At 41.0% G+C, this 18,637-nt stretch overlaps 1 protein-coding gene across 2 annotated transcripts in view; it reads right to left on the reverse strand.

Annotated features, from left to right (window-relative positions):
- LOC142094716 (keratin, type I cytoskeletal 14-like) overlaps positions 1-13,693 on the reverse strand; it is a 28,333-nt gene extending 14,640 nt beyond the window's left edge. Inside the window, exon 1 of one of the 2 annotated variants that reach the window (XM_075177136.1) lies at positions 13,148-13,693. In XM_075177136.1, coding sequence (XP_075033237.1) covers positions 13,148-13,561 — 414 coding nt within the window. In that variant the 5' untranslated portion in view covers positions 13,562-13,693. The remainder of the gene's footprint in view (positions 1-13,147) is intronic. The other variant, XM_075177137.1, reaches the window with a different exon arrangement.
- Between the last annotated feature and the right edge of the window lie 4,944 nt (positions 13,694-18,637).

The raw sequence follows: 18,637 nt of genomic DNA on the forward strand, positions 1-18,637 counted from the left end.
AATAGTTTTAGCTTAAATAAACTGTAACTGCCAATGTTAAAGTCTTTCTGGTAGATACATCCTGGATTAGATAACCTGCTATGCATGTCAAATAAAAGTGACACTGTGCCTATTGCTGGAACACAGACATATCATTTCGGAAACTGTAGACATAGTAAAGCGAACTGTAGCAATAATCAATGTATAAATTCTATATATGCATCATACAAAAAACTCTTTTGTAGGGTGACAGAAAGGTTTAGGAGGGTAACAGAAAATTAGAGTAACTGTTATAAATTATTATACATAGATGTAACAATAACATACTTAGTGTTAACATGATATGAACTATCAAAAGAGGAAACACATAGTGTATCCTGTATATGAAAAAAGGGGATGTTAATATATTGGGATGGGAATATCATGGACCAATCATGTTTGATGCGTAGCTGATTCTTGTAATGTGCTGATCATAATTTTTTTTTTATTATTAACCCTGTTATGAAAGATTTTATAAGCACCCTTATCATCACAAGTTGTATGAAGAATAAATTAAAACAAATTTATAATAAGTTAATACATATTTAAAATAGGAATAAAGCGTTAATTAGTGAACTTGTGAATTTTAGTTGTCACTTGCTGGAGATAAGACGTATAGAGTCGCATATGGGTAGCAGGGTTGTTGGCAGTTTCCAGTGCAGTTGGGCAGCGTCATAGCTAAAACAGAAATAGGAGGGATAGCAGTGTTCTTCAAAGTGTCACTCTCCAGTGTCAGTCATGATGATACTAATCCCTCTAAGTCATGTGCTAAAACTTATGTTCAAGTGCATAGTGTTTCTAGGTCAGGGAAACAAAAATGTAAAAAAAAAAGCTTCTATCTTTTTAAAGAAAAAAAACTTCTCTAATAAAGGTGAAAGTTTACTGTAGAAAAACATAAAATTGTCAAAATGCCATTATACCCAAACTATTAACAAGCATATCAGCTAGCTTCCTTCTCTCAGCTAGATCCCAACTCCTGCAATCTACACTGATATCATCCTCATCCTCATTAGTGTGTACATTCTCACACAATACTAATTAATCACTGCTGGAATCCACCATTACAGAAGTCTCTATACTTTGATGTAATTACCGGTAATGGCCTTCCTTGTGGAATTTGTAGTTAATTTAACGACAGACCTGTCATGATTTTTGGGCAATTCTTTTAAACCAGACCAAATGTCAAAATGTTGTGCTGACTCATCTGCATCACCACTGGGTGTCTTGTGAAAACTAAGCTTTTTCCCAACAGCAGTTGGCAAAGAAACTGAGAGAGGAGACGTTGTCGTATCATGTACCACTTGAACTGTCAGCTTGCTGACCAGGAGCTCATTGTTTCTCTTGAGATCTTAGTTGGAAAGAAAGAGTAGACATAGCTCTTAAACCTAGGATCATGCACAGTTGAAAAAATGCAGTGATCCAATTTCAAAATGTTGATAACTCTCGGATCCTGGCAAAGCGAATAAAGTATATAGTATATAAAGAATAAAGCGCTCTAATGAGCAAGGTCCTCTACACTCTTTGTTTTCATGTCTGCATTTATTTTGTCTGCCTTGTGTGTCCTTGTTTTATGTATGTTCTGTTTTCCCTTCTGTACGGCGCTGTGGAGCACTGTGGCGCCTTACAAATTTACAGTAATAATAATAATAATATGCTGTATGATCTTATGCTATATATTTATAAGGAGGTAAAAGCCGGAGGGTATAGTCAAACCCCTAGAAGTATGTACATACACATATCCATAGATAGAGAACATACACAAAAATTTGCATAAGACATCCAAATACTGGCATCCCCAATAAGAAGAAAATAACTATACTAATCTTGCATAATACATTACCATAGCTTGATTTGGCTCCACTAAAGCTTTGATAATATAAACTTGGATTAAAATCTCTGTATGGTGATTTATTACTACAAGATACATGAGAGTGTAATGTTTTAATGTTTAGTGTACATGGGAGGGCTAGCACTAGACTCGACACAGCAGCCTATTAAGAACATTTTAAAGGAAAAAAATGCAGGTGACTCAGTGACCCAGCCCAAGGTAGCCCACTATGGGACTGCCCAGTAGGCAGATGCCCCCCTGCCCTTCAGCCCAGCCTGCCCTGTTAGTGTATGTGTCTACTTCTGTACTTTCTGTGCCAAACTAGTTGTTTTTCGTTGTTTGGCAACCAAGTTAATTTTTAGACTCTGAGAATTTTGCTTTGGATGACATTGTTACCAACATTTTAAAGTAGCTTAAATGTTGCTGTTAAATTGATGAATCAAAGCATATCACACACACGATGTTATTTTGGAGAACTACAATTCAAACCATGACAAGTCTGGTGAATTAGTTTTTATCATTTTAACAAAGTATCTTAAATAAATATCACATGATAAAACAAAGAGAATTAGAATATATAAGAATTACATCCAAACTGCTGAAAATCAGGAATGCATTTGGTCTATGCAAAAAATAGGGACAATACAAGGACAATCATTTCAGAGAAAAGTCTTAAAAATTTGGGACTGTCCATGAAAATAGGGACTGTTGTCAACTATGGAATGGCTGCTTCAAGAATCTGCTGTTCGGTGTAACCCTGCATAATACATTTTCTGTAACAAGTACAGTTTCCATCACTGTACTTTGTAGATCACTCAGGTCAGGAACAGTATCACTTATTCTTATAAAATATTTATTGCACCTAGATATCAACGATACCTTTTTTACCCGTTGATCAGCAATTGTTTCTATTTGTCAAACATTTTTTTTGCAACATTTACCAAAACATAGCTTAACTTATGACAGTGGGGAGTGTGGAGCAATTAACTTGAGAAAAGCACATGAAATGCACTATACATTTGTCCAATAAACATAGTCATTAAGATGATGAGCTCATAAAACTGTCAAATGAACAAATCATATTTTGGCAATAGCTTAACAGGTTTTCAAGGCTAAATTTGCTGAAAGCATTTACTCTGTATTATGCTAAAACATTATGACACTCAAAACTAACGTATTGTGCGTTTTTTTAAGAGCGGACATGAAACGGGCATATGTACGTCTGTATTCAACAAGGAGCGATGTAAAGATACGACTGTTGATGAACATGGATCTAGGTCTGCTCTACTCTAATAGACACAATACGCTCCAGGATACGTCCAATACATATGTGTAATATAAAGTCACAAAAGAACACACACACAAAAATAAATGCAATTAATGTCTTCTGTTAATAATATATCATTAATTGAATGTTTTATTTCAAATAAAATACATTTATTAGGATGTTATAAATATATACTGTACATAAAATGCACATTAACAGTTACTCCGGATTGCAAACATATGTTCTAGCATACATATAAGATGGTCACCACTATCACTCTGCACTTACACCAGACCTGTAGATGGTGCAAGTGATATGATAGGAAAACATAGCTGTTAGATGCCCAAAGCTTGAATTGGACAATGTTTTGTGCGCTCGAGCTTGGAACTTGGGGGGCCCTTACCATACATTGACTTCATGCATACAACCGGTCCCCTCTCAATTCTGCCCCTGAAGTCGTAGGCTATAGTCAGGGCCAGATTAAGGGAATGGAGCCCCCTGGGCCTCATGAATCAGGCCCTATAACTGTACCTAATTAAAATAAACAAATCAAGGAATGTTGCCTTGTAGAAAGCTATGTACCAAATACAAGGGAACCACACATAGTTTCTTCGTTTAGCTGACACCCTTGTAAGCTAGAAGTAGGGATGAGCGCACTCGGATTTATGAAATCCGAGCCCACCCGAACGTTGCCGATCCGAGTCGGATCCGAGACAGATCCGGGTATTGGCGCCAAATTCAAATCTGAAACTGAGGCTCTGACTCATAATCCCGTTGTCGGATCTCGCGATACTCGGATCCTATAAATTCCCCGCTAGTCGCCGCCATCTTCACTCGGGCATTGATCAGGGTAGAGGGAGGGTGTGTTAGGTGGTCCTCTGTCCTGGTAGATCTCGTGCTGTGCTGTTTAGTTCTGTGCTGTGCTGTTTAGTTCTGTGCTGTGCTGTGCTGTGCTGTGCTGTGCTGTGTTCTGCAGTATCAGTCCAGTGGTGCTGTGTGCTGTGCTCTGTCCTTCTGAGGTCAGTGGTGCTGCTGGGTCCAGTGCTGTGTCCTGTTCAGTCCAGTGGTGCTGTGTCCTGTGCTCTGTGCTTCTAAGGGCATAGTTATTTCCCCAATATTCCCCTGTGTTTAAAAAAATAAAAAAAAGTTATTTAAAAAAATACCAAAAACTAATTTAATTTTTTTTAATTACCACAAAATTTGCACAACCAATCCTGCAGTATAAGCCCATTGGTACTGCAATATTACCAAGTTCACACATTCAGCAGTAAAAGTCAAGTGGTACTGCAATATTACAAAGTTTACACATTCTGCAGTATCAGTCCAGTGGTGCTGTGTCCTGTGCTCTGTCCTGCTGAGTTCCGTAGTGCTGCTGGGTCCTGTGCCGTGTCCTGTTCAGTCCAGTGGTGCTGTGTCCTGTGCTCTGTGCTTCTAAGGGCATAGTTATTTCCCCATTATTCCCAAGTTTTTAAAAAATAAAAAAAAAGTAAAAAAAAAAAAAATATATATATAATAATTATAACCAAATTTGCAAAACCAATCCAGCAGTATTAGTCCATTGGTACTGCAATATTACAAAGTTCACACATTCTGCAGTATCAGTCCAGTGGTGCTGTGTCCTGTGCTCTGTCCTGCTGAGTTCCGTAGTGCTGCTGGGTCCTGTGCCGTGTCCTGTTCAGTCCAGTGGTGCTGTGTCCTGTGCTCTGTGCTTCTAAGGGCATAGTTATTTCCCCATTATTCCCAAGTTTTTAAAAAATAAAAAAAAAGTAAAAAAAAATAAAAAAATTTTTTAAAAAAAAATATATAATAATTATAACCAAATTTGCAAAACCAATCCAGCAGTATAAGTCCATTGGTACTGCAATATTACAAAGTTCACACATTCTGCAGTATCAGTCCAGTGGTGCTGTGTCCTGTGCTCTGTCCTGCTGAGTTCCGTAGTGCTGCTGGGTCCTGTGCCGTGTCCTGTTCAGTCCAGTGGTGCTGTGTCCTGTGCTCTGTGCTTCTAAGGGCATAGTTATTTCCCCATTATTCCCAAGTTTTTAAAAAATAAAAAAAAAGTAAAAAAAAATAAAAAATTTAAAAAAAAAAAAAATATATAATAATTATAACCAAATTTGCAAAACCAATACAGCAGTATAAGTCCATTGGTACTGCAATATTACCAAGTTCACACATTCTGCAGTATCTTGTGCTACATATAATGGAGACCAAAAATTTGGAGGATAAAGTAGGGAAAGATCAAGACCCACTTCCTCCTAATGCTGAAGCTGCTGCCACTAGTCATGACATAGACGATGAAATGCCATCAACGTCGTCTTCCAAGCCCGATGCCCAATCTCGTAGTACCGGGCATGTAAAATCCAAAAAGCCCAAGTTAAGAAAAAGTAGCAAAAAGAGAAACTTAAAATCATCTGAGGAGAAACGTAAAGTTGCCAATATGCCATTTACGACACGGAGTGGCAAGGAACGGCTTAGGCCCTGGCCCGTGTTCATGACTAGTGGTTCAGCTTCACCCACGGATCTTAGCCCTCCTCCTCCCCCCCCCTACAAAAAATTAAAGAGAGTTATGCTGTCAGCAACAAAACAGCAAACAACTCTGCCTTCTAAAGAGAAATTATCACAAATCCACAAGGCGAGTCCAAGGATGTTGGTGGTTGTCAAGCCTGACCTTCCCATCACTGTACGGGAAGAGGTGGCTCGGGAGGAGGCTATTGATGATGTAGCTGGCGCTGTGGAGGAACTTGATGATGAGGATGGTGATGTGGTTATTGTAAATGAGGCACCAGGGGGGGAAACAGCTGATGTCCATGGGATGAAAAAGCCCATCGTCATGCCTGGTCAGAAGACCAAAAAATGCACCTCTTCGGTCTGGAGTTATTTTTATCCAAATCCAGACAACCAATGTATGGCCATATGTAGCTTATGTAAAGCTCAAATAAGCAGGGGTAAGGATCTTGCCCACCTAGGAACATCCTCCCTTATACGTCACCTGAATAACCTTCATAGTTCAGTGGTTAGTTCAGGAACTGGGGCTAGGACCCTCATCGGTACAGGGACACCTAAATCCCGTGGTCCAGTTGGATACACACCAGCAACACCCTCCTCGTCAACTTCCTCCACAATCTCCATCAGATTCAGTCCTGCAGCCCAAGTCAGCAGCCAGACTGAGTCCTCCTCAATACGGGATTCATCCGAGGAATCCTGCAGCGGTACGCCTACTACTGCCACTGCTGCTGTTGCTGCTGTTAGTCGGTCATCTTCCCAGAGGGGAAGTCGTAAGACCGCTAAGTCTTTCACAAAACAATTGACCGTCCAACAGTCGTTTGCCATGACCACAAAATACGATAGTAGTCACCCTATTGCAAAGCGTATAACTGCGGCTGTAACTGCAATGTTGGTGTTAGACGTGCGCCCGGTGTCCGCCATCAGTGGAGTGGGATTTAGAGGGTTGATGGAGGTATTGTGTCCCCGGTACCAAATCCCGTCGAGATTCCACTTCACTAGGCAGGCGATACCAAAAATGTACAGAGAAGTACGATCAAGTGTCCTCAGTGCTCTAAAAAATGCGGTTGTACCCACTGTCCACTTAACCACGGACATGTGGACAAGTGGTTCTGGGCAAACGAAGGACTATATGACTGTGACAGCCCACTGGGTAGATGCATCCCCTTCCGCAGCAACAGCAACAGCTGCATCAGTAGCAGCAACTACAAAATGGCGGCTCGTGCAAACTCCTCTACGCAGTCCAGGTACATTTATTGGTGCGAATCATACAAGTTGATGGTTTTCTTATTATATATATTGTGGTGACCCACTCCTCTACGCAGTCCAGGTACATTTATTGGTGCGAATCATAAAAGTTCAGGGTTTTTAATATATATTGTGGTGACCCACTCCTCTACGCAGTCCAGGTACATTTATTGGTGCGAATCATACAAGTTGATGGTTTTCTTATTATATATATTGTGGTGACCCACTCCTCTACGCAGTCCAGGTACATTTATTGGTGCGAATCATAAAAGTTCAGGGTTTTTAATATATATTGTGGTGACCCACTCCTCTACGCAGTCCAGGTACATTTATTGGTGCGAATCATACAAGTTGATGGTTTTCTTATTATATATATTGTGGTGACCCACTCCTCTACGCAGTCCAGGTACATTTATTGGTGCGATTCATAAAAGTTCAGGGTTTTTAATATATATTGTGGTGACCCACTCCTCTACGCAGTCCAGGTACATTTATTGGTGCGAATCAAACAAGTTGATGGTTTTCTTATTATATATATTGTGGTGACCCACTCCTCTACGCAGTCCAGGTACATTTATTGGTGCGATTCATAAAAGTTCAGGGTTTTTAATATATATTGTGGTGACCCACTCCTCTACGCAGTCCAGGTACATTTATTGGTGCGAATCAAACAAGTTGATGGTTTTCTTATTATATATATTGTGGTGACCCACTCCTCTACGCAGTCCAGGTACATTTATTGGTGCGATTCATAAAAGTTCAGGGTTTTTAATATATTGTGGTGACCCACTCCTCTACGCAGTCCAGGTACATTTATTGGTGCGATTCATAAAAGTTCAGGGTTTTTAATATATTGTGGTGACCCACTCCTCTACGCAGTCCAGGTACATTTATTGGTGCGATTCATAAAAGTTCAGGGTTTTTAATATATATTGTGGTGACCCACTCCTCTACGCAGTCCAGGTACATTTATTGGTGCGAATCATAAAAGTTCAGGGTTTTTAATATATATTGTGGTGACCCACTCCTCTACGCAGTCCAGAAAGATACCTTGTTGCAACGTTTTGGACTAATAACTATATTGTGAGGTGTTCAGAATACACTGTAAATTAGTGGAAATGCTTGTTATTGAATGTTATTGAGGTTAATAATAGCCTAGGAGTGAAAATAAGCCCAAAAACTTGATTTTTAAACTTTTTATGTTTTTTTCAAAAAAAATCCGAATCCAAAACCTTAAATCCGAACCGAGACCTTTCGTCAAGTGTTTTGCGAGACAAATCCGAACCCCAAAAATAACGAAAATCCGGATCCAAAACACAAAACACGAGACCTCAAAAGTCGCCGGTGCACATCCCTAGCTAGAAGTACACCTAGGTTTGTGGAGAAAAGGTGCGCTTGGCAAATATATAAATGTCACATCTAAGTCCATCCTCTCACTGCCTAACATTTTAGGAACACTCCCTCATTAAGCTAAAGTTTTCAGTATTAGCCTCACTTATGGTCTTATGGTCGCCAGGACTGTTTTATTACATGTGGCACTTTTGTGTGTTTGAAGCTTTTTTTTTACATTTCTGGGAGTGGACCTAAAAATGCGCTTCTCTTCAGAAGTGCATATGGGAAGTGCAAAGTGAGTCTCATTAATGTTATAGATTAAGACCCAAAAACTGCCAGTCCTTTTATGGAATGTGTTTGTGCTCCCACTGCACTGCAAGAAATTATTATTATCCTTTATTTATAAGGCACCACAAGGTCTGCAGCACTGTATAGAGAATATAAAGTAAGACATAAAATAGAAGAGCAAGGCAAAATATTACAGACAAGACAGTACATTGACTATAAAAGCATATCATTACAAAATGGACAGAACAAGGTAACCAACACTGAGGAGGTGGTGGTGGGGACAACCTCTCCCAAAAATGTTAAGGCATGGGAGGAGGGGGAAATAAAAGGGAGTAAAACAGCACTAGCTGAGCCTGTACCCTGTATAGTGGGTGCAGCAAACAGGATCAGAATCTTTAAAAGAGAAGGGGAGAGAAGACATAGACATTCTGGTGGTATCAAAAGTGGATGAAGGAGGACAGAAGGGAAGAGGGCCCTGCTTATGAGCAGGGCCATCTTTTCCATTGGGCACGATGGGCAGCTGCCCGGGGGCCCCACGGGCAAAGGGGCCCCATAGGCACGGCTCTTAATGAGAATAAATAATCCTGCAAAAGAAAAAAAACTGCAAAAAAACCTTCAAGGGTCACTGAGCAAGTACATCTATCTATCTCTATCTCTATATATCTATATCTATATCTATATCTGTATCTGTATACAGCTATATATCTATATCTATATCTATATCTAGGGGCCCCGGTGCACTGCTTTGCCTGGGGGCCCATAATGTTGTTAAGATGGCCCTGCTTATGAGAGCATACAATATAAAGGGAGAGGAACAAATGGGGGTGAAACAGAGATGTGAGACAAAGGGAGCAGGGGTGAGTTAGGAGAGGAACTGATATGCTGTGATGAAGACGTGGGTTTTTAGAGCCTGCTTTGGAGGAATGTAGAAAGCCTGACTGGAGGAGGGAGTGAGTTCCAAATGAGAGGAGCAGCACAGAAGTTTTGGAGACTGAGGAGGTAATAAATGAGGAGGAATGGTATATTAAGTTGGCAGGAGATGAGGTTGGAAATATAGGGTGGAGAGGTTTGGGTTACAGCTTTATAGGTGGGGGTAAGAAGTTTGAACTGGACTCTGTAGCACTGGGAGGCAAATGTGGTGTGGTAGGAAAGAAAAGTTAGATGGGCAGCAGCATTGAGGAGGATTGGAGTGGGGAGAGGCGGAAGAAGAGGAGACGTGAGAAAGTGAGAAGGAGGCCGCAATAGTCCGACAAAAGATCATAAGCGAGTCGATAAGGGTCTTAGTTGCCTCCAGGGTGTGAAAGGGTCTAATCCTGGCAATGTTTCGAATGTGGAAATGGCAAGATTGGAAGAGGGATTGAAGGTGGGTAGTGAAAGACAGGGATGGCTCCTAGGCAGCGAACTTTGGGGACAGACGATAGGGAAATATTGTGAACATATAGAAAGATGAAGGGAAGTGAGTGGACAAGGGGAGTGGAAACATGATCAGTTCAGTTATAGATATGTCAATTTTAACAAAGCAGTGAGACATCAAAGAAGAAATAGCAGAAAGACAGTAGGAGGCACGGGACAGAAGAGAGGGGAGAGATCAGGAGAGGAGATACAGATCTGGGTATCATCGATGTATAGATGATACTGGAAACTATAAGACTTGATTAGGTCAACAAGTTAGGAAGTATCAAGGGAGAAAAGAAGGGGACCAAAGACGGACCCCTGGGGGACACTGACAGGAAGTGGGGTGGAGGAGGCATTAGGGTTAGAGACAAAGAATGAGCAATTAGAAATGTATAAGGTCAGCCAGGACAGTACAGTGTCATGCAGGCCAAAGGAGTGAAGGAGTTGCAGGAGGATAGGGTGTTCTACTGTGTCAAAAACAGTGGAGAGATACAATAAGATGAGTAGGGAGAAATGACCCTTTGATTTGGCAGTGAAAAGATCATTAGTGACCTAAAGGAGGGAATGGGAAGAATGGAATGAGGCAAGGCAGGTGTAGACAGTCTACTCAAAGGAGCTTTGAAACAAATAGGAGGAGAGAGATGGGGCCATAGTGGGATAGAAAGTCCAGGTCAAGGAATGATTTTTTGAGGACGCATGCTTGAACGAAGCACCTATAACAAGGGACAGGTTAAAAAGATGAGAACAGGCATTATGGGAGAGGTGGTGGAGAAGGCAGGATAGGCTCAAGGGAAAAGGGCCTTATTATGTTTCCGGAGTCATTTGAGTAGGAGGACAGTGAGGGCAAGCTGGAGAATGGGGAGGAGGGGCTAGCCTGAAGAAGCCAGATGGGAGGCGATACCCCGATGAATGGAGTCAATTTTAGATGTAAAATGAATGGCAAAGTCAAGAGTAGAGACAGTGGGTTGCAAAGGAGGGAATTGAAAGTAGCAAAAAGACAATGGGGGTTGAAGGAGAAAAGAGAACTGTTTAGAAAAAGATAGGGCAGAGCTGTATGAAGAGAGCATAAATTTGAAGTGAAGGAAGTCTGCAAAAAAGCGTGACTCCTCCAGTGCTGCTAGCCAGTATGAGAGCATTTCTGAAGGTGTCTGGTGCATTTAGAGTGCCAGAGTTATGGTATAGATCCATGAAGTGTAGATGTAACAGCAGGTGCAGCAGAGTCAAGGACAGAGGAGAGGGAGTTGTTATAGAGTTGTTATAGAGGGTGACAGCCATATCAAGGTGTGAAAGGGAGGAGGTGGGGGAAAAAATGCATCCAGCAAGGAGCAGAAAGTAACAGGGTCAATGGCATCAATGTTGCGCTTGGTAAGGGTTCCCTTGGGTGGAGGAATGCGCAGTTTGAGAAATCAGAGCTGTTACAGTGATAAGTGAAGATTAGATAAAGGGAATGGCCATTAGTGAGGGAGAACAAGGAGGTCTAATGTGAGGGGTCAAGAGTTGATGATAAAGAAAGGAGTTTGGTGGTAGTGGGGTCAGTAGGGGAGTCAACAACGAGGTTGAAGTTGACCAAGATAAGGGAGGGGAGGTCCAAAGAGAGAAAGTGAGGGAGCCAGGCAAAATAGTTATCTAGGAATTGGGGGTAGGGCTTGGTAGTCGGTGGAAAATGCAAATGGAGTGGACATGAAATGAGGAGAATGAGAGAGAGGGCTTGGGAGGAATAAGCCGAAAAATGCAGCAGAGGGAGAGAAGGACACCCCCACCATTACCTTGTTGACCGCCATGCCTAGGGGTGTGAGAGAAGAGGTCACCGGTGGAGAGGACAGAGGGAAAGGTAGTGTCAGATGAGGAATTCCAAAACTCAGTGAGTTATTTGGTGATGCAGATGTCACGGATGGAAGACAGTTTGTTGTAACCAGATCTGGCATTCCAGAGGGTGCAATAGAAGGGAAGGGAGTAGAGAGGGGAAATGAGAATGAGATTAGCTAGGTTGCAGGGTGGAGGAGGAGAAGAAGGTATGGGGCAGTGAGTGGAGAGAGAGTAGGGATAGAGCGGAGTACAGGTATAGGAAGGAGGTCACCAGGTGCAGGGAGGAGGAGGGGAGGAGAGGTGCGAATGTGGGGCTTAGGGCGAGGGGAGCTAGAAGGTGGTATGCAGGGCAGGTGGAATGGGGCAAAGAGAAGGGGAAAACAATGGAGGAGGGAGGTAAAGAGGCGGGGATTAGGACACGGGAGGAACAGAGTCTGAGGATGGGAGCAAGGAGGCCGGGGACAGGAAGTAGGGCTGAGGGCAAGCGGGAGTCAAGAGTTATAGAGTGTGAAGAAAGGACAGGGGCTAAGGGATGAGGGATCATGTCAGGCATGAGAGGAGAGAAATGTCCCAAAAAGATGTCCTGTTCAAACCTGTGCTCCAAAGCAAATGCTATCTTGCTCCACATAACTATGCATCTTGGTGGAATCTAAGTATACTTGTGCAAATCAATGTGCTAAAAGCATAACATTCTTTAATGTTTACAAATGGGGGTCTTTATGGTCAATGTATTCATGCACTGGTTCTCCAGGTGGTGTAAATTATTCTGAAAATTTTGGGTGAATTTTGACTGGTTCACAAATTAAATTGTGAATCATGAATTGCTGAAATCTCTAATACAATAAAATCGCTAGTGCAAATGTGACATGTATTATAATACAGAGGAATATACTGTAAAGACTTTATTTAGCTACAGATTTAATGCATCACATGTCTTTCATACAAATAAATGTTGTTAAATTATTTCAATATATATATATATATATATATATATATATATATATATATAATATATATATATATATATATTAGTACATTTTTGTAATGAGAACATCAAACTATTAATTGTGGATTTAATGTGATGTTTTTAAATCATTATGTGCATATAAACTAGTAATTTAAGTTAGCAGTGTCTCTGGTAGAGGCACTGTATATTTTTTTTAGCTTTGATCTATTCATTATTACAAAAGTTTTAGGTGACATTAGTAACTTTGCCAACATGAACATTCCTATCTTGGACCACAAACCCACAAAATGTAATTTAAAGTGGCTGCTTGAAAGAACATAAAAAGAGGATTGAATGCATGCACCAGTATATGAACCTGGAGAACAAATATGCATAATCGGCTGTTTATAGTTGGAGCAATACATTTATAGTATGAACAATGCATTTGTAACATATCAAAAAGTTCTTATTAATGAATATTTTGATTTAATCTTAAATGCTGATGTTGAGTTACCTGTTTTTTCAGATCTTCAATTGTTTGAAGGTAATGGTTGTCATCTCTTTTCAAGTTTGCAGCATTCTTGTTGTTCCATTCCCTGATTTGTACCTCTAGCTGGGCATTAGCCTTCTCCAAAGAATGCACTTTGTCTATATAGGTAGCCAGGCGTTCGTTCAAGTTCTGCATGATCTCCTTCTCATTCCTGATGATCCGTATCTCCCTACTGCTATGCTGTAGATGGCTTCCTTTGACTATTACATTTTGTGAACTAGAAGAAATTCTGGTGCCCAGACCTCCAGCTCCCGCATAAACACTGGAAGCATAGTCACCTGTTGATACTTTGCTATAAGTTGCACCGCCAATGCTGCTGGCCTGTACATGGCCCGCTTTTACAGTGTTTACCTTCTTGACAGTAACCTGACTGTACATTTTGCAAACCAACTCAAAACTGGATGCTCAGCTCTTGTCTTTTATATGTCAGAAATTACACAGTGACACTGAATTTTCGCAGCTAGTTTGCAAAGGCCAAATTGTATATTTAAATAGCAAAAGTCCAATTTGATGTTTAAAGAGTGATAAGCTGGCACACATCTGCAACCTTCAATGTCATCTCCGCTAGGTCAGTGCTCTGTTTCAGAAATATGTAGCTTTCTCTTCATTTGCAGAACTCATTCAGTCATGGCAATGGAATTTAAGAGATCAGCCCTGGTGATGATTCTTTACTGGCAACTTGTTTAATCTTTACTAAACTGAACTTTTGCCCACCCCTTATGGTCACTGGAGCTTTACCTTAATAAATAATTACTAACACATTAACCAAGGGACATTAGATTATTGGACGATCCCCTGAATTTGTAAGTTTATTTCATAATTATTATTATTATTATTATTATTATTATTATTATTATCCAATAATTTGCATAAGCAGAATGGAATGCAGTATACAGGACAACACATATTAAAAGAAGAGCAGGTATAACAAACCAACCACAGCTACACCCCAAATACAAATAACACAGTCTTGGACTTTCAGGCAGAACCTTACAATATGAAATGTAATTTTTTTGTACTAAATTCTAAGCAATCCATATGATGTAATTGAGTAAAGCTGGGTAAACACCAATGCAATTATCATTCAGGTCATATGATTTATGACCATTTGGTCTGATATTGCAAAAGAGATAATGTTCCCATGATCATGTTTTATCGTATGAAAACATTTTGCATCTGTTGATTTGGTTTTATAACCAAAAATCAGGATAAACGATGGACTGATGTCTTTTCAGCAATTGGTTATAAGAGATGAAGATCACAGGTCAGTGAAATCATTTGAGACATTGCATCTGAAGCATGAATGCACAGGTGCGTACCCAACTGTAGAATGTAGCCCAGATAATAAACAAGTGTGAAAATTATAGAACTACTTCTCACCAGGTTAAAAGTTATAGGTGACTCTTGAAAACCATTAATCAGAGCATGTATATGAACCTGTATATTATATATATATAAATATATATATATATATATATATATATATATATATATATATATATATATATATATATAGTATCCAGGTGCATGCCACTCATAAATAGCATGTGTACATTACCCTGTTGCCTTCCTCGGTATTTCACTTGTATGGATAGTACAATAAATAGATTCCAGTTGGGGTGGCACTCTAGGATTTAAGACAAACTGTAGTTTGTATCGAAAGGGTGTATTTAATCCAGTATAAAATTTTCAGTATAGTACTTCATGTCTGTCTCTCTCTCTCTCTCTCTCTCTCTCTCTCTCTCTCTCTCTCTCTCTCTCTCTCTCTCTCTCTCTCTATATATATATATATATATATATATACACAAGTATATATATACAAGAAAACAGGGATACTCTGCACTCTCCAAACACATAATTAATGCTATACCAAGTACAGTTCTATATTAAAAACAAGGAATGTTAGTTCCACATATTGCAATATATGTTAAGCTGACCAGCTGACGCCAAAGTCTTCCCATTCTGGTCAGTCCTAACATGATCAAATGCTATGCTATTTTATCTGGGCTTAAGGCTTACCTGCACACAGCTTTTAAAGGTAAGGCTTTCCCAAGCACTAGCAGCCATGAGACACCTGGGACTCACCTGACTCAAGTTGGAATTAATAAATGTTAGGGATGAGCGCACTCGGATTTATGAAATCCGAGCCCACCCGAACGTTGCCGATCCGAGTCGGATCCGAGACAGATCCGGGTATTGGCGCCAAATTCAAATCTGAAACTGAGGCTCTGACTCATAATCCCGTTGTCGGATCTCGCGATACTCGGATCCTATAAATTCCCCGCTAGTCGCCGCCATCTTCACTCGGGCATTGATCAGGGTAGAGGGAGGGTGTGTTAGGTGGTCCTCTGTCCTGGTAGATCTCGTGCTGTGCTGTTTAGTTCTGTGCTGTGCTGTTTAGTTCTGTGCTGTGCTGTGCTGTGCTGTGCTGTGCTGTGTTCTGCAGTATCAGTCCAGTGGTGCTGTGTGCTGTGCTCTGTCCTTCTGAGGTCAGTGGTGCTGCTGGGTCCAGTGCTGTGTCCTGTTCAGTCCAGTGGTGCTGTGTCCTGTGCTCTGTGCTTCTAAGGGCATAGTTATTTCCCCAATATTCCCCTGTGTTTAAAAAAATAAAAAAAAGTTATTTAAAAAAATACCAAAAACTAATTTAATTTTTTTTAATTACCACAAAATTTGCACAACCAATCCTGCAGTATAAGCCCATTGGTACTGCAATATTACCAAGTTCACACATTCAGCAGTAAAAGTCCAGTGGTACTGCAATATTACAAAGTTTACACATTCTGCAGTATCAGTCCAGTGGTGCTGTGTCCTGTGCTCTGTCCTGCTGAGTTCCGTAGTGCTGCTGGGTCCTGTGCCGTGTCCTGTTCAGTCCAGTGGTGCTGTGTCCTGTGCTCTGTGCTTCTAAGGGCATAGTTATTTCCCCATTATTCCCAAGTTTTTAAAAAATAAAAAAAAAGTAAAAAAAAAATTACAATTAAAAATTAAAAAAAATATATATATAATTATAACCAAATTTGCAAAACCAATCCAGCAGTATAAGTCCATTGGTACTGCAATATTACAAAGTTCACACATTCTGCAGTATCAGTCCAGTGGTGCTGTGTCCTGTGCTCTGTCCTGCTGAGTTCCGTAGTGCTGCTGGGTCCTGTGCCGTGTCCTGTTCAGTCCAGTGGTGCTGTGTCCTGTGCTCTGTGCTTCTAAGGGCATAGTTATTTCCCCATTATTCCCAAGTTTTTAAAAAATAAAAAAAAAGTAAAAAAAAATAAAAAATTAAAAAAAAAAAAAATATATATAATAATTATAACCAAATTTGCAAAACCAATCCAGCAGTATTAGTCCATTGGTACTGCAATATTACAAAGTTCACACATTCTGCAGTATCAGTCCAGTGGTGCTGTGTCCTGTGCTCTGTCCTGCTGAGTTCCGTAGTGCTGCTGGGTCCTGTGCCGTGTCCTGTTCAGTCCAGTGGTGCTGTGTCCTGTGCTCTGTGCTTCTAAGGGCATAGTTATTTCCCCATTATTCCCAAGTTTTTAAAAAATAAAAAAAAAGTAAAAAAAAATAAAAAATTTAAAAAAAAAAAAATATATAATAATTATAACCAAATTTGCAAAACCAATACAGCAGTATAAGTCCATTGGTACTGCAATATTACCAAGTTCACACATTCTGCAGTATCTTGTGCTACATATAATGGAGACCAAAAATTTGGAGGATAAAGTAGGGAAAGATCAAGACCCACTTCCTCCTAATGCTGAAGCTGCTGCCACTAGTCATGACATAGACGATGAAATGCCATCAACGTCGTCTTCCAAGCCCGATGCCCAATCTCGTAGTACCGGGCATGTAAAATCCAAAAAGCCCAAGTTAAGAAAAAGTAGCAAAAAGAGAAACTTAAAATCATCTGAGGAGAAACGTAAAGTTGCCAATATGCCATTTACGACACGGAGTGGCAAGGAACGGCTTAGGCCCTGGCCCGTGTTCATGACTAGTGGTTCAGCTTCACCCACGGATCTTAGCCCTCCTCCTCCTCCCCCCCCCTACAAAAAATTGAAGAGAGTTATGCTGTCAGCAAACAACTCTGCCTTCTAAAGAGAAATTATCACAAATCCACAAGGCGAGTCCAAGGATGTTGGTGGTTGTCAAGCCTGACCTTCCCATCACTGTACGGGAAGAGGTGGCTCGGGAGGAGGCTATTGATGATGTAGCTGGCGCTGTGGAGGAACTTGATGATGAGGATGGTGATGTGGTTATTGTAAATGAGGCACCAGGGGGGGAAACAGCTGATGTCCATGGGATGAAAAAGCCCATCGTCATGCCTGGTCAGAAGACCAAAAAATGCACCTCTTCGGTCTGGAGTTATTTTTATCCAAATCCAGACAACCAATGTATGGCCATATGTAGCTTATGTAAAGCTCAAATAAGCAGGGGTAAGGATCTTGCCCACCTAGGAACATCCTCCCTTATACGTCACCTGAATAACCTTCATAGTTCAGTGGTTAGTTCAGGAACTGGGGCTAGGACCCTCATCGGTACAGGGACACCTAAATCCCGTGGTCCAGTTGGATACACACCAGCAACACCCTCCTCGTCAACTTCCTCCACAATCTCCATCAGATTCAGTCCTGCAGCCCAAGTCAGCAGCCAGACTGAGTCCTCCTCAATACGGGATTCATCCGAGGAATCCTGCAGCGGTACGCCTACTACTGCCACTGCTGCTGTTGCTGCTGTTAGTCGGTCATCTTCCCAGAGGGGAAGTCGTAAGACCGCTAAGTCTTTCACAAAACAATTGACCGTCCAACAGTCGTTTGCCATGACCACAAAATACGATAGTAGTCACCCTATTGCAAAGCGTATAACTGCGGCTGTAACTGCAATGTTGGTGTTAGACGTGCGCCCGGTGTCCGCCATCAGTGGAGTGGGATTTAGAGGGTTGATGGAGGTATTGTGTCCCCGGTACCAAATCCCGTCGAGATTCCACTTCACTAGGCAGGCGATACCAAAAATGTACAGAGAAGTACGATCAAGTGTCCTCAGTGCTCTAAAAAATGCGGTTGTACCCACTGTCCACTTAACCACGGACATGTGGACAAGTGGTTCTGGGCAAACGAAGGACTATATGACTGTGACAGCCCACTGGGTAGATGCATCCCCTTCCGCAGCAACAGCAACAGCTGCATCAGTAGCAGCAACTACAAAATGGCGGCTCGTGCAAACTCCTCTACGCAGTCCAGGTACATTTATTGGTGCGAATCATAAAAGTTCAGGGTTTTTAATATATATTGTGGTGACCCACTCCTCTACGCAGTCCAGGTACATTTATTGGTGCGATTCATAAAAGTTCAGGGTTTTTAATATATTGTGGTGACCCACTCCTCTACGCAGTCCAGGTACATTTATTGGTGCGATTCATAAAAGTTCAGGGTTTTTAAGATATTGTGGTGACCCACTCCTCTA

This window comes from Mixophyes fleayi, chromosome 6, assembly GCF_038048845.1.
Source record: "Mixophyes fleayi isolate aMixFle1 chromosome 6, aMixFle1.hap1, whole genome shotgun sequence".
Classification (NCBI taxonomy): domain Eukaryota; kingdom Metazoa; phylum Chordata; class Amphibia; order Anura; family Limnodynastidae; genus Mixophyes; species Mixophyes fleayi.